Consider the following 15459-nt stretch of genomic DNA (forward strand, 5'->3'; position numbering starts at 1 on the left):
TATCGTCATCGTCCGTGTCAATGTTTTACTTTTTCGACTTCTTCTTGAAAACTACAAGCCTGAATGCTTTGATACTTGGTGTATATGTACCTTGGGTAGACCTCTCTCAGATTTGTTCATTTCATGATGATATCTTCTGTTCTTTTATTGCCATGTGCATTGCTAACAGCGGAGCCATCTCAGCCGACAGGCTGCTTGTTAGTTAAACCATTTGTGTATTATATTTCCTATCAAAATTTTTGTGAAAACTTTTTACCTGTTATAGGTGAAAAGGATGTCTTGACCAAAGTTTTTTCAGAAAAATATGAAAAACATTTTTTGAAATGGTCCAAAATGTTCCACCAAAAATTAAATGTGAATCATCTTTTCCTGTTGCAGGCCTGTTTATTTCGCTTAAAGTGTTCTCTCTGTGAAAATTTAATGTCATGCCATTTTGCTTTATTTCTATTTCCATAAGCTATGCCAACTCTAGACCATGTTTAGGAGGCTTCTCCAAACCGGTCTATGTATTTTTACAGTAGAATTTGTGATTCAGACGATAAGGGTTAATGTGTGGTAATCATCAGACGACTTAGATCAGAAATAATTCAGTGATAAGCTCAAATTAAATTATTAGATTATTTATTGTTTTATTTTCAGCTACCTTCCAGTACCTTAGCAACTCTACAAGTATTTGGTAAGGGACTTGTCATTAATGAAATGGTGAGGGCGCCCTATCAAACACATGGATTTCTTCTTGAGAACATCAAGTTTACTGGAGTACCTTTAGGAATGACAGAGTTACTCGTCAAATGGAAAGATTTGTCAGATTATGTAAAACTGGAACTGGTAGCTGGACCTCCTGCCAAGATTGCTGTAGTTGACATCCCTATAGATCAGGTGAGGCTTTCTTAATATTATCTGGTCAAGTCAATGTGAAAGTACATGGGGCTGGCATGATAAAAAAAGTTAGAGGTTAAAGTGACATTTGTAACTACACTCATGGGGGAGACTCACTGAATTGTTTTTCTCTGATTTTTGTTATAGTCCAACTTATGTATTTATCTACCCACACGCCTAACTTTATCCACCCCTGGGCTTAACTTTATCTACCCACACTCCTAACTTTATCTACCCCCGGGCCTAACTTTATCTACCCCCGGGCCTAACTTTATCTACCCCCTGTGCCTAACTTTATCTACCCCCTGTGCCTAACTTTATCTACCCTCACGCCTAACTTTATCTACCCCCGGGCCTAACTTTATCTACCCACACGCCTAACTTTATCCACCCCCGGGCTTAACTTTATCTACCCACACTCCTAACTTTATCTACCCCCGGGCCTAACTTTATCTACCCCCGGGCCTAACTTTATCTACCCCCTGTGCCTAACTTTATCTACCCCCTGTGCCTAACTTTATCTACCCCCTGTGCCTAACTTTATCTACCCCCTGTGCCTAACTTTATCTACCCCCAAGCCTAACTTTATCTACCCCCAAGCCTAACTTTATCTACCCCCATGCCTAACTTTATCTACCCCCCCGGGCCTAACTTTATCTACCCCCCCTGGCCTAACTTTATCTACCCACACGCCTAACTTTATCTACCCCCACGCCTAACTTTATCTACCCCCACGCCTAACTTTATCTACCCACACGCCTAACTTTATCTACCCACACGCCTAACTTTATCTACCCCCTGTGCCTAACTTTATCTACCCCCATGCCTAACTTTATCTACCCCCACGCCTAACTTTATCTACCCCCACGCCTAACTTTATCTACCCACATGCCTAACTTTATCTACCCCCGGGCCTAACTTTATCTACCCCCGGGCCTAACTTTATCTACCCCCGGGCCTAACTTTATCTACCCCCGGGCCTAACTTTATCTACCCCCTGTGCCTAACTTTATCTACCCCCCCCCCTGTGCCTAACTTTATCTACCCCCACGCCTAACTTTATCTACCCCATGCCTAACTTTGTCTACCCCCACGCCTAACTTTGTCTACCCCCACGCTTAACTTTGTCTACCCCCACGCTTAACTTTGTCTACCCCCACGCCTAACTTTGTCTACCCCCACGCCTAACTTTATCTACCCCCGGGCCTAACTTTATCCACCCCCGGGCCTAACTTTATCTACCCCCACGCCTAACTTTATCTACCCCCACGCCTAACTTTATCTACCCCCGGGCCTAACTTTATCTACCCCCCGGGTCTAACTTTATCTACCCCCGGGCCTAACTTTATCTACCCCCCGGGCCTAACTCTATCTACCCCCCGGGCCTAACTCTATCTACCCCCCGGGCCTAACTCTATCTACCCCCCGGGCCTAACTCTATCTACCCCCCGGGCCTAACTCTATCTACCCCCCGGGCCTAACTTTATCTACCCCCCGGGCCTAACTTTATCTACCCCCCGGGCCTAACTTTATCTACCCCCCGGGCCTAACTTTATCTACCCCCCGGGCCTAACTTTATCTACCCCCCGGGCCTAACTTTATCTACCCCCCGGGCCTAACTTTATCTACCCCCCGGGCCTAACTTTATCTACCCCCCGGGCCTAACTTTATCTACCCCCCCCCCCCGGGCCTAACTTTATCTACCCCCGGGCCTAACTTTATCTACCCCCGGGCCTAACTTTATCTACCCCCCCCCGGGCCTAACTTTATCTACCCCCCGGGCCCAACTTTATCTACCCCCCCGGGCCTAACTTTATCTACCCCTCGGGCCTAACTTTATCAACCCCCCGGGCCTAACTTTATCTACCCCCCGGGCCTAACTTTATCTACCCCCCCCCCGGGCCTAACTTTATCTACCCCCCGGGCCCAACTTTATCTACCCCCCCCCCCCCCGGGCCTAACTTTATCTACCCCTCGGGCCTAACTTTATCAACCCCCCGGGCCTAACTTTATCTACCCCCCGGGCCTAACTTTATCTACCCCCCGGGCCTAACTTTATCTACCCCCCGGGCCTAACTTTATCTACCCCCCGGGCCTAACTTTATCTACTCCCAGGCCTAACTTTATCCACCCCTCGGCCTAAGTTTCATCGACTAACTTCTTTTCCTTGTCTATTCACAGCCTGTTCTGGTTTATAATGATAATAAGCTAGATAAGCCATTGATACTTCAGCTGTGTGATGAATGTGATAACCCAACCACAGATAGTAATGCTAAGATTCTCTTAGGTAAAGATCCTCGTATCAAGGTTAGTACAATGTAATGAGAATAAATACCCAACCATTCTGGCTACTTTACACAATATAATACAATCTAATTTGCATATGTGTTTTGTGACAATATAAACATTACAATACCCACTATTTGTGTCTTTGAAGTTCAAGTTTGGCATTTCTGGCGTCAGCATTCTTAAAAAGCCTAGGGAAAATGTTTTCTCAAGATTCATTGTGAATATGCTAAATAAACTGTCTTAGACATCTTACATCATCACACACACACCATACCTGGACTCCTTACATCATTACACACACCATACCTAGACTCCTTACATCATTACACACACCATACATAGACTCTTTACATCAATTACACACACCATACCTAGACTCCTTACATCATCACACACACACCATACCTGGACTCCTTACATCATCACACACACCATACCTGGACTCCTTACATCATCACACACACCATACCTACCCTCCTTACATCATTACACACACCATACCTGGACTCCTTACATCATTACACACACCATACCTGAACTCCTTACATCATCACACACACCATACCTAGACTCCTTACATCATTACACACACCATACCTAGACTCCTTACATCATAACACATACCATACCCAGACTCCTTACATCATTACACACACCATACCTAGACTCCTTACATCATTACACACACCATACCTAGACTCCTTACATCATTACACACACCATACATAGACTCTTTACATCAATTACACACACCATACCTAGACTCCTTACATCATCACACACACACACCATACCTAGACTCCTTACATCATCACACACACCATACCTGGACTCCTTACATCATCACACACACCATACCTACCCTCCTTACATCATTACACACACCATACCTGAACTCCTTACATCATCACACACACCATACCTAGACTCCTTACATCATTACACACACCATACCTAGACTCCTTACATCATAACACATACCATACCCAGACTCCTTACATCATTACACATACCATACCCAGACTCCTTACATCATTACACACACCATACCTAGACTCCTTACATCATTACACACACCATACCTAGACTCCTTACATCATTACACACACCATACATAGACTCTTTACATCAATTACACACACCATACCTGGACTCCTTACATCATTACACACACCATACCTGGACTCCTTACATCATAACACACACCATACCTAGACTCCTTACATCATAACACATACCATACCCAGACTCCTTACACCATTACACACACCATACCTGGACTCCTTACATCATTACACACACCATACCTAGACTCCTTACATCATTACACACACCATACCTAGACTCCTTACATCATTACACACACCATACATAGACTCTTTACATCAATTACACACACCATACCTAGACTCATTACATCATCACACACACACACCATACCTAGACTCCTTACATCATCACACACACCATACCTGGACTCCTTACATCATCACACACACCATACCTACCCTCCTTACATCATTACACACACCATACCTGGACTCCTTACATCATTACACACACCATACCTGAACTCCTTACATCATCACACACACCATACCTAGACTCCTTACATCATTACACACACCATACCTAGACTCCTTACATCATAACACATACCATACCCAGACTCCTTACATCATTACACACACCATACCTAGACTCCTTACATCATTACACACACCATACCTAGACTCCTTACATCATTACACACACCATACATAGACTCTTTACATCAATTACACACACCATACCTAGACTCCTTACATCATCACACACACACCATACCTAGACTCCTTACATCATCACACACACCATACCTGGACTCCTTACATCATCACACACACCATACCTACCCTCCTTACATCATTACACACACCATACCTGAACTCCTTACATCATCACACACACCATACCTAGACTCCTTACATCATTACACACACCATACCTAGACTCCTTACATCATAACACATACCATACCCAGACTCCTTACATCATTACACACACCATACCTGAACTCCTTACATCATCACACACACCATACCTAGACTCCTTACATCATTACACACACCATACCTAGACTCCTTACATCATAACACATACCATACCCAGACTCCTTACATCATTACACACACCATACCTAGACTCCTTACATCATTACACACACCATACCTGGACTCCTTACATCATCACACACACACCATACCTACCCTCCTTACATCATTACACACACCATACCTGGACTCCTTACATCATTACACACACCATACCTGAACTCCTTACATCATCACACACACCATACCTAGACTCCTTACATCATTACACACACCATACCTAGACTCCTTACATCATAACACATACCATACCCAGACTCCTTACATCATTACACACACCATACCTAGACTCCTTACATCATAACACACACCATACCTAGACTCCTTACATCATTACACACACCATACCTAGACTCCTTACATCATAACACACACCATACCTAGACTCCTTACATCACCACAGACACCATACATAGACTCCTTACATCATCACACACACCATACCTAGACTCCTTACATCATAACACACACCATACCTGGACTCCTTACGTCATTACACACACCATACCTGGACTCTTTACATCATTACACACACCATACCTAGACTCCTTACATCATCACACACACCATACCTAGACTCCTTACATCATTACACACACCATACCTGGACTTCTTACATCATTACACACACCATACCTAGACTCCTTACATCATAACACATACCATACCTGGACTCCTTACATCATCACACACACCATACATAGACTCCTTACATCATTACACACACCATACCTGGACTCCTTACATCATTACACACACCATACCTAGACTCCTTACATCATAACACATACCATACCTGGACTCCTTACATCATCACACACACCATACATAGACTCCTTACATCATTACACACACCATACCTAGACTCCTTACATCATAACACACACCATACCTGGACTCCTTACATCATAACACACACCATACCTGGACTCCTTACATCATCACACACACCATACCTGGACTCCTTACATCATTACACACACCATACCTAGACTCCTTACATCATTACACACACCATACCTAGACTCCTTACATCATTACACACACCATACCTAGACTCCTTACATCATAACACACACCATACCTGGACTCTTTACATCATTACACACACCATACATAGACTCCTTACATCATTACACACACCATACCTAGACTCCTTACATCATTACACACACCATACATAGACTCCTTACATCATAACACTCACCATACCTGGACTCCTTACATCATAACACTCACCATACCTAGACTCCTTACATCATAACACACACCATACCTGGACTCTTTACATCATTACACACACCATACATAGACTCCTTACATCATTACACACACCATACCTAGACTCCTTACATCATTACACACACCATACCTAGACTCCTTACATCATTACACACACCATACCTAGACTCCTTACATCATAACACACACCATACCTGGACTCTTTACATCATTACACACACCATACATAGACTCCTTACATCATTACACACACCATACCTAGACTCCTTACATCATTACACACACCATACATAGACTCCTTACATCATTACACACACCATACCTGGACTCCTTACATCATTACACACACCATACCTGGACTCCTTACATCATAACACACACCATACCTAGACTCCTTACATCATTACACACACCATACCTGGACTCCTTGCATCATTACACACACCATACCTGGACTCCTTGCATCATTACACACACCATACATAGACTCCTTACATCATTACACACACCATACCTAGACTCCTTACATCATAACACACACCATACCTAGACTCCTTACATCATTACACACACCATACCTGGACTCCTTACATCATAACACACACCATACCTAGACTCTTTACATCATTACACACACCATACATAGACTCCTTACATCATTACACACACCATACCTGGACTCCTTACATCATTACACACACCATACCTAGACTCCTTACATCATTACACACACCATACCTAGACTCTTTACATCATTACACACACCATACATAGACTCCTTACATCATTACACACACCATACCTGGACTCCTTACATCATTACACACACCATACCTAGACTCCTTTCATCATAACACTCATCATACCTGGACTCCTTACATCATAACACACACCATACCTAGACTCTTTACATCATTACACACACCATACATAGACTCCTTACATCATTACACACACCATACCTGGACTCCTTACATCATTACACACACCATACCTAGACTCCTAACATCATTACACACACCATACCTGGACTCCTTACATCATTACACACACCATACATAGACTCCTTACATCATTACACACACCATACCTAGACTCCTTACATCATAACACTCATCATACCTGGACTCCTTACATCATAACACTCACCATACCTAGACTTCTTACATCATTACACACACCATACCTAGACTCCTTGCATCATTACACACACCATTCCTAGACTCCTTGCATCATTACACACACCATACCTGGACTCCTTACATCATAACACTCACCATACCTAGACTCCTTACATCATCACACACACCATACCTAGACTCCTTACATCATAACACACACCATACCTAGACTCCTTAATCATTACACACACCATACCTAGACTCCTTGCATCATTACACACACCATACATAGACTCCTTACATCATTACACACACCATACCTGGACTCCTTACATCATAACACTCACCATACCTAGATTCCTTACATCATTACACACACCATACCTATACTCCTTACATCATCACACACATTGTTACTTCTTACAAGCTTTACAATGACGTCGTCTGTTACCATTCTCTACTGTCCATAATATTTCTTTGAATTCTTTTCTCTATAGCTTACCCCTTCTCCTCAGCAAATGAGACCGGACAACAATGGTAGAATAAACTTTGGAAGATTTCAAGTATCTGCAAACAGGTAGTGTATATAACAATGTCCACACACGTATATAGTCTAAAACAGGGACTTTTTTGTTGATTTTTACATTGCTTATCCCAGTGATAACAAAATTTTAAGGAATGACAATTTTTGATGCAAAGCAATTAACAGATTGTCTCATTGGCTTCCCAGCTTCAACAACTAACAGTCATACCGTACTTACCCAGGTAAGAGCCCATGCCTGGACAAATGCCCACCCCCCACTTTTGACACAATAAAGAAGTTGAGGTCATATCCGGCACACTCCCAGGGGGTCTTTTTCTACACAAAACAAAAAACAAAAAAACTATTTTCTATTTGTTGACTTTCTTGAAGTCTATCGTGATACTTGTAAAAATTGGAAATTGCGTAAAACAAGGGGTGAACGCAAAATAGCTGTGACAGCTTTCTGCCTTCAGGGCAGCGCATTCAACGCTGATTTTTTTCAGATTCATAACAGTCAGCAAGTCTATAAAAATAAATATTAAAGCAGAAACGGTAGTTCTCTTTTTGAAATATGTTGTGGCCCTAAAAAGGCCATTTGGTTTGTGCTTCCTTAGAAGTGATTCAAGCAAATCATATAAGGAGAGCCGCAAAGCAAGTGTTGCACTCGTTTTGCTTTAGCGTCGTCGACAATGAAAACAATGTTGCAATATTGTAGCAACCCGTACCTGGGAGAATAATTGAAATCACGTTATTTTGGCTTTATTACCTTGCCCGTACCATCAAAGATGGAAGGGAAAGGTATATTAAGGGAAAAATTTGTCCGGCGTTGTCGTCGTCGTTAATAATTGTTATTGTGTGCATAATAACTTTACTAATTCTATTCCAAACTTTATCAAACTTGGTCACCTTATTCATCAGTATAAAATCTTCCCTGAGTTTGAACAACAGATGTCCTGTATGAAAATATCATGCAAAAATTGAGAAAATCTGATAAAATATTTTGACTGTTTCTACTTGACTGATCACTGGTGATACACATCAAAGGTCACTGATCTCAGTGGAAATATGCATTGTTGTATGTGTTCAATGAAGCAAATGATTTATCTTGTAATAATATTCTTGGTAATGTATCTCAGAATTTCATACTGGGTTTCAAAACCAACTCATGGAGAGATTGCACAGTCTGATACACATTTGCAAACCTACCAATAAAATCTTTACAGAAAACAAGATGTCAAAAAATCAATATAAGCACTGCTATGAACTAGGTGCCTAACTTTGATCAAGATCTGAAGCTAATAGAAAATCTGTTTAGTTCAAAGTTATCAAATCAAAAACAATACGTAAAAAATACATTAAAAGCAAAACATTTCATTCACATTTTAAAAAGAAAATTATTCTAAAATATATGTATTCTGTATTTGACAAACAGTTCATTCGACAAATGAAAACTCACAGGAATATGTTTCAGCTATTAGAACAGAATGATAGAGTTTTTATAATACTAGTTTAAAAACGCACTTCAGAGATTGCAATGTTTGAAGATGTAGTTTCTCAGGAGGCAACAGTACTGTTGACTTCTCCCTCCACTGGACACCAACTATTTAAGTTGATTTGCATACAAAGCAGAGCTTGCAACATGATAGCTATTCATAAAGGGTGTTTTTTTTTTACTTTTCATATAATACAGTAGTCACACAATGAGACAGTTCATTTTTGACAGACACCTGTACAAAATACTTGGCCAGCTAAATTTTTCTGTTATCTTGCATGTTTTATGAATCTTCACATCTAAATGCAGCACTTTTTTTTTGCAATGAGACATTTGTTTTTATTCTAAAATATCTCAATTACTTTCAATAAAGCTGGAAATTATGTTCCTTAAAATAATTAAACAAATAAGGCACCAATGTTTTTGTAAGATATTTACATCTTTTAAGAACATTGGGTAGACTGATTCCCCACTGTTGGTTCAACCCCAAAACTTGTTAGTATTCAAAATTAATTATGACAATGCATATTTATATTGAAACAAACTATGATAAAGGGAATTATATTATATAACAAAGGGCAAGGTCACCAGAGTTCAACTATGTTAAATATTTTGTAGCAGCTTGCGAATCCATAACTGGGACCAGCAATTTTGCAATGTCACGCCGAAGACTGCCAACTTTTTTACCATCTTTTATCACCGCTATTGCATTTCTGTCATGAAAAATATTCTTTTGTCGTTGGATAAAAAAAAGTCCTATTTCAAGTCAACCGCGATATCCATATAGTAAAACATTCCAACTGCCGAAACTTGCTGAATGATTAATAAGCGTCGAGACCGTTAAGAAAGCAATGTCACGATTTGACCTTTATGATGAAATACTAGTAGTGATGTCATTCTTAGCCAATCAGTAAAGCAGATGCATAAAGGTCAAAGATGATTGCTTGACTGTAAACAAAAGCATTGTGTGTCATCGCAGCAGAGCGACTCCATTTTTCTTGTCTCTTTATTATGATTAGACATGAATGAAAAGTGCCAAGCTGACAGACTGCAAAATCCGTGGATTAAAAGTGCTAAGTCCAAATTGTGTGGGACGATATCGACGAACTTCAAGAATAAGTTGTAGGGATTTTGTTTGACAGCTACAGTGACGCCAACTTGGACATTTGAGGGTTTTGAGTTTGACGAAGATGGCGATGAATGTACAAATAAAGATCTGAGAAGTTTTTTCAAACAGCTATGAATTTTTATAATTATTATTGATCTTGTATGACGGTTAATTCGTAATTTGTCGAGACCGGAAATCATTTTACGCAGTTTAACCCCTGACATTTTAATTCATTTTGAGTTCACGTGTATTGGGCATGTTTGTCGGCGGGAAAGTGTTAACATGTTTCTTTTTAAGTGTTTTTATTTTGTTCACATTTAGATTGATGGAAAATACTGTCTCAGATTTATTTATTTCCATGTATAACTTTCTCAATTCAAAATAAGGACTGAACATTTTCTGATAGCCACCAAGATTCACTTCTCTCTGCAATGTTTTTACTGGTAAAAGTAGATTGAAATGATTGTTATGACTGATAACAGTACTTGTATGAGGACGTCAATGAAAAATTGTAATGAAAATTTCAAGTAAATTTGCCATCCTTGGATAATAATGTGAGTTGTTTGCTACTTATTCATTATACTGTATTTATTTCAGAGGTCTTTACGAGTTGCGTCCTAAGGCTCTGATTGGCCGAGTTAACATTCCTGGTCCAATCATAATAATCAAAGTTGAACCAGACCCTGGCAAACCAGTCAGTATACTGGTGAAGTATGACAAGACTGCTACATTTTCAGCAGGAGGAACTCTACCAGGTATGTATATGACAACTTGTTTAATATTTTCACCTTGTTTAATATTTTCACCTTGTTTAATATTTTCACCTTGCTTAATATTTTCACCTTGCTTAATATTTTCACCTTGCTTAATATTTTCACCTTGCTTAATATTTTCACCTTGTTTAATATTTTCACCTTGCTTAATATTTTCACCTTGCTTAATATTTTCACCTTGCTTAATATTTTCACCTTGTTTAATATTTTCACCTTGCTTAATATTTTCACCTTGCTTAATATTTTCACCTTGCTTAATATTTTCACCTTGTTTAATATTTTCACCTTGCTTAATATTATCACCTTGCTTAATATTTTCACCTTGTTTAATATTTTCACCTTGTTTAATATTTTCACCTTGCTTAATATTTTTCACCTTGCTTAATATTTTCACCTTGTTTAATATTTTCACCTTGCTTAATATTTTCACCTTGTTTAATATTTTTACCTTGCTTAATATTTTCACCTTGTTTAATATTTTTACCTTGCTTAATATTTTCACCTTGTTTAATATTTTCACCTTGTTTAATATTTTTACCTTGCCTGTATTTAAGATTTAATGATTAATTATGGCATTTATTGTCGCCCTACCGATTAAAAATCTTGCATTTCCATATTAATATTAATACTTTTGTTGTTAATTATATTTTCAGCTCGTTCTTGAAAACTGCTTGCCCAATTATTTCAATGCAAGTTTTGATATTACTTTCTTATTATGCACTTAAGTGTGAATGATTATCATTGATTTTATTAGACACTCGTAGTTTTGTGACAAATTATCTATCAATACCATGAGAACCCTAAATCCTGCATCTCTTACTCTCAATATTTGAAACCAGTCTGGGGTCCCCACTCCACTATGGTAGAAACATAGAATGAATTTTCAATGTGCCTAATCTTGTATATCAGAAATCTCTTCTCAATAAGGCTAGCACAATCCACATAGAACTGGTAGTCTGTGTGTGTAACTTTTGAGTGCTGATTATTGAAAGATCAAAACCATTTTTTAGATTTTGTTGTGACTGTCACTGCGGAGGACGGGAACACTATGACAACGACACAGTCTAGACATATTCGTATGAAGATGTGGCAACCAGATGGATCGTCAGGAATATTGTCAAAACCACCCGAGAAATGTCTTACCGTGCCACCAGATGCAAAAAAATCAACTGATCAACAAGGGCATTTTTATTTCAGGTGAGAATAATCTTCCTCAGTGTTCAATGTGGGTTCTATGTTAAATATACAACACATGTAAATACATTGTTTGTAAACTGTGAAGCTTGTCATGGTTTTTGTTAAAATTATAACCTTTCAACTTTCAAAGGTGTTTTAGATCCTGCTTTAATTTTTAATAATGTTTCAAATGATTTAATCAATCATATTTTTCAGAGAAAAGAAAATTCCAGTTCGATCCGGTACTCACAATGTCGTTTTCCATTATTCTGACAATAAAGGAACATTTTTGTGCACCAATACTGTAAGTACAAGCCGGCAGGCTGGTTGGCGATTCGCTCCGCTCAAAAAACAGCTGTTACCATGGTAGGACATGAACTTGAAGCTAAGTTTTATGACTAAAACCGGGCCCTGTATACGAAGTTCAAAAAAAACATTCAGTCTTCAGAAGTCACTTCACTTTATTACTAGCACATATTCTGCTGTTATAATTATTTCCAAAATTATTATTTTGCGATTGTTTTTTCCATAGTGTAACAATATGGGCACCAGTGAATACTGGTAGGAGGTAATACATTTGGGGTGACAGTATTCAAAAATCAGCTTTTTTTTTTTTGCTGTTGCCATGGCAGCAGTGGGTCAGGAATTTGTTCCCAATTAGCGAAAGTCTGACTTGCCTGCCAAGTTTGAACAAAATCGGCCAAGCCAAAAAAATCACAGAAGAGCTAAAAAGTCGTTCCTGGTGAACAATTTCTCGGTAATGAAAAAAAAATGTCGACTAATTTTGTGCCCACACTCAAGCTGAGTAGATAGCTATGTTTGAGTATTTTAGTCCTAGAATTGGCTGTTGCTATGGCAATGGTGGGCCAGAATTGTTTTCAGATTTTACATACTAACTAGGATAATGGTGTGACCTGCCTGTCAAGTTTGAACGAAATCGGCCAAGTCAAAAAAATCACTGGAGAATTAATACGTAAAGACACTGGAAATTATGCACACACGGTGATTTTAATGGCAATCCTAGCGGAGCGGATCAGCAATATACATGTACCATATATATATGTCTTTACATTGGGTGGATATCTATTAGATTTGAAAAGTTCATTATGATATCTTTAATTCTAGCTAATATTATTGTTGACTTCTTGGAGACCTCTGCTTGAATTGCTCTAATACTTGTTATACATGTACCGAGAGTGGACCTCATTTATTTACCCACTTACCCGCTTATTTACTCATCCACCTACTGAATCTCTCAAATACTTTTCCAATCATTTCCTCACCCATCATGAGGCTACCTTTCTCACCTGGCTATTCACACAATTTGGTTTTCTGTTTCTCTGTATATTTTCTTTGCATCTCTAGGTTGTTTTATTGGTTACTCCATCTTCTCCAAATAAATTGGTACCAGTTGGAATACCAGGTACACCCACAGTATCAAACACACAAAAGTCTTCAAGTCGAGTATTGATAAGATCACTGAAATTGCAACTGAAGGTAAGTACTAAGATGGAAACCTAAAATCTTATATAAAGTTTTTCATTGATTGGACATTTCAACACTGTGATTTCAGTTTAGTCACCAACATGTTTGGCTTGGATGTCAAATGCTTCAATTATTTACACATACAATGCTGCGCTCCCATCTGTACTTCACCTTTCCACTGATGATTTTTTTCTTACTTGGGCAGAACACTATTACTTGTCCAACACCTTTCTACAAACTGTTTTCTATTCTAATTTGTTTTACACTGCTTCTGACTTGAAGACACATTTTGTTTCTGAATAATCACTAATTGCTTAGCAACTTTGAAATGTCTGAATTTGGAAACAGGTGCTGCCATTGGTCAGAATATCGAATGAAACAGGTGCTGCCATTGGTCAGAATATTGAATGAAGCATGTTGAATGGTGATTTGTTAGGGATACATACATGTACATCTCAATCATCGATGCAACATTCTTTTATGAGTTTGCTACATGATCAATTTCAACAGTACTGTCATAACTCTACCCTCTGTCCTCTTCATAACTCCACTCTGAATCATTTCCATCTGCTTGTTCTGCCTGTCATACTTGCAATAATAATTTTAATTTATCTTAAATTTTATGTGTCTGTTATGAGTTCCTCAGTGCCCATAGCTGAGATACCTACCGATTGTCTTTGTCTTGTAATTGTATTTGTAGTACACTGACCACACACTATGTATGCGATAACACAGTGACCAATGCTAGTAGTAACCTTAACAACTCAATTAGTGACTGGAGGATATCTTGTGTTTCAGGATCAGTATGGTAACGATGCAGGTGATGGCATAACTGGGAAAGTATCAGTCACTATAATTCCAACAACATGTGATGAAATACCTAAACTGGTAGGAAATGTCTCTTCCATTGAAGTTGTGTTAAACAATGGAGTAGCCCAGCTGTCAGTAAGTATTACCTGCAGAATGTATGTTTTATTTGGATTCTGAAAAGTTCCATGTTGTTATTTAAGTGGAAGTTTGTCATTTATTTTCCCATGGAAATCTCACTATGTATGTTTTATTCTTCATGGACCTGACTCGTTTTTGTGGCCCGAGGTCATACGTGTCTGAGCTTGCGAGGATGCATTAGCTGTATAACAGAGGCCATAAAGTTTTTATCCTATACTTTGTAGATTCCATTTCAAAACTGTTTTGAGCTACTGGTGTTTGGTAAAATCT

General features: G+C 39.0%; 1 protein-coding gene across 1 annotated transcript in view; it reads left to right on the forward strand.

Moving 5' to 3' along the window:
* LOC102805280 (structural maintenance of chromosomes flexible hinge domain-containing protein 1-like) overlaps window positions 1–15459 on the forward strand; it is a 64073-nt gene that overhangs the window by 39139 nt on the left and 9475 nt on the right. Inside the window, exons 26-33 of the mRNA XM_085507793.1 lie at window positions 640–879; window positions 3061–3186; window positions 8182–8261; window positions 11405–11562; window positions 12591–12777; window positions 12973–13060; window positions 14122–14253; window positions 15040–15186. Coding sequence (XP_085363919.1) covers window positions 640–879; window positions 3061–3186; window positions 8182–8261; window positions 11405–11562; window positions 12591–12777; window positions 12973–13060; window positions 14122–14253; window positions 15040–15186 — 1158 coding nt within the window. The remainder of the gene's footprint in view (window positions 1–639; window positions 880–3060; window positions 3187–8181; window positions 8262–11404; window positions 11563–12590; window positions 12778–12972; window positions 13061–14121; window positions 14254–15039; window positions 15187–15459) is intronic.

The sequence above is a fragment of the Saccoglossus kowalevskii genome, chromosome 14 (assembly GCF_978046115.1).
Source record: "Saccoglossus kowalevskii chromosome 14, keSacKowa6.1, whole genome shotgun sequence".
Lineage (NCBI taxonomy): Eukaryota > Metazoa > Hemichordata > Enteropneusta > Harrimaniidae > Saccoglossus > Saccoglossus kowalevskii.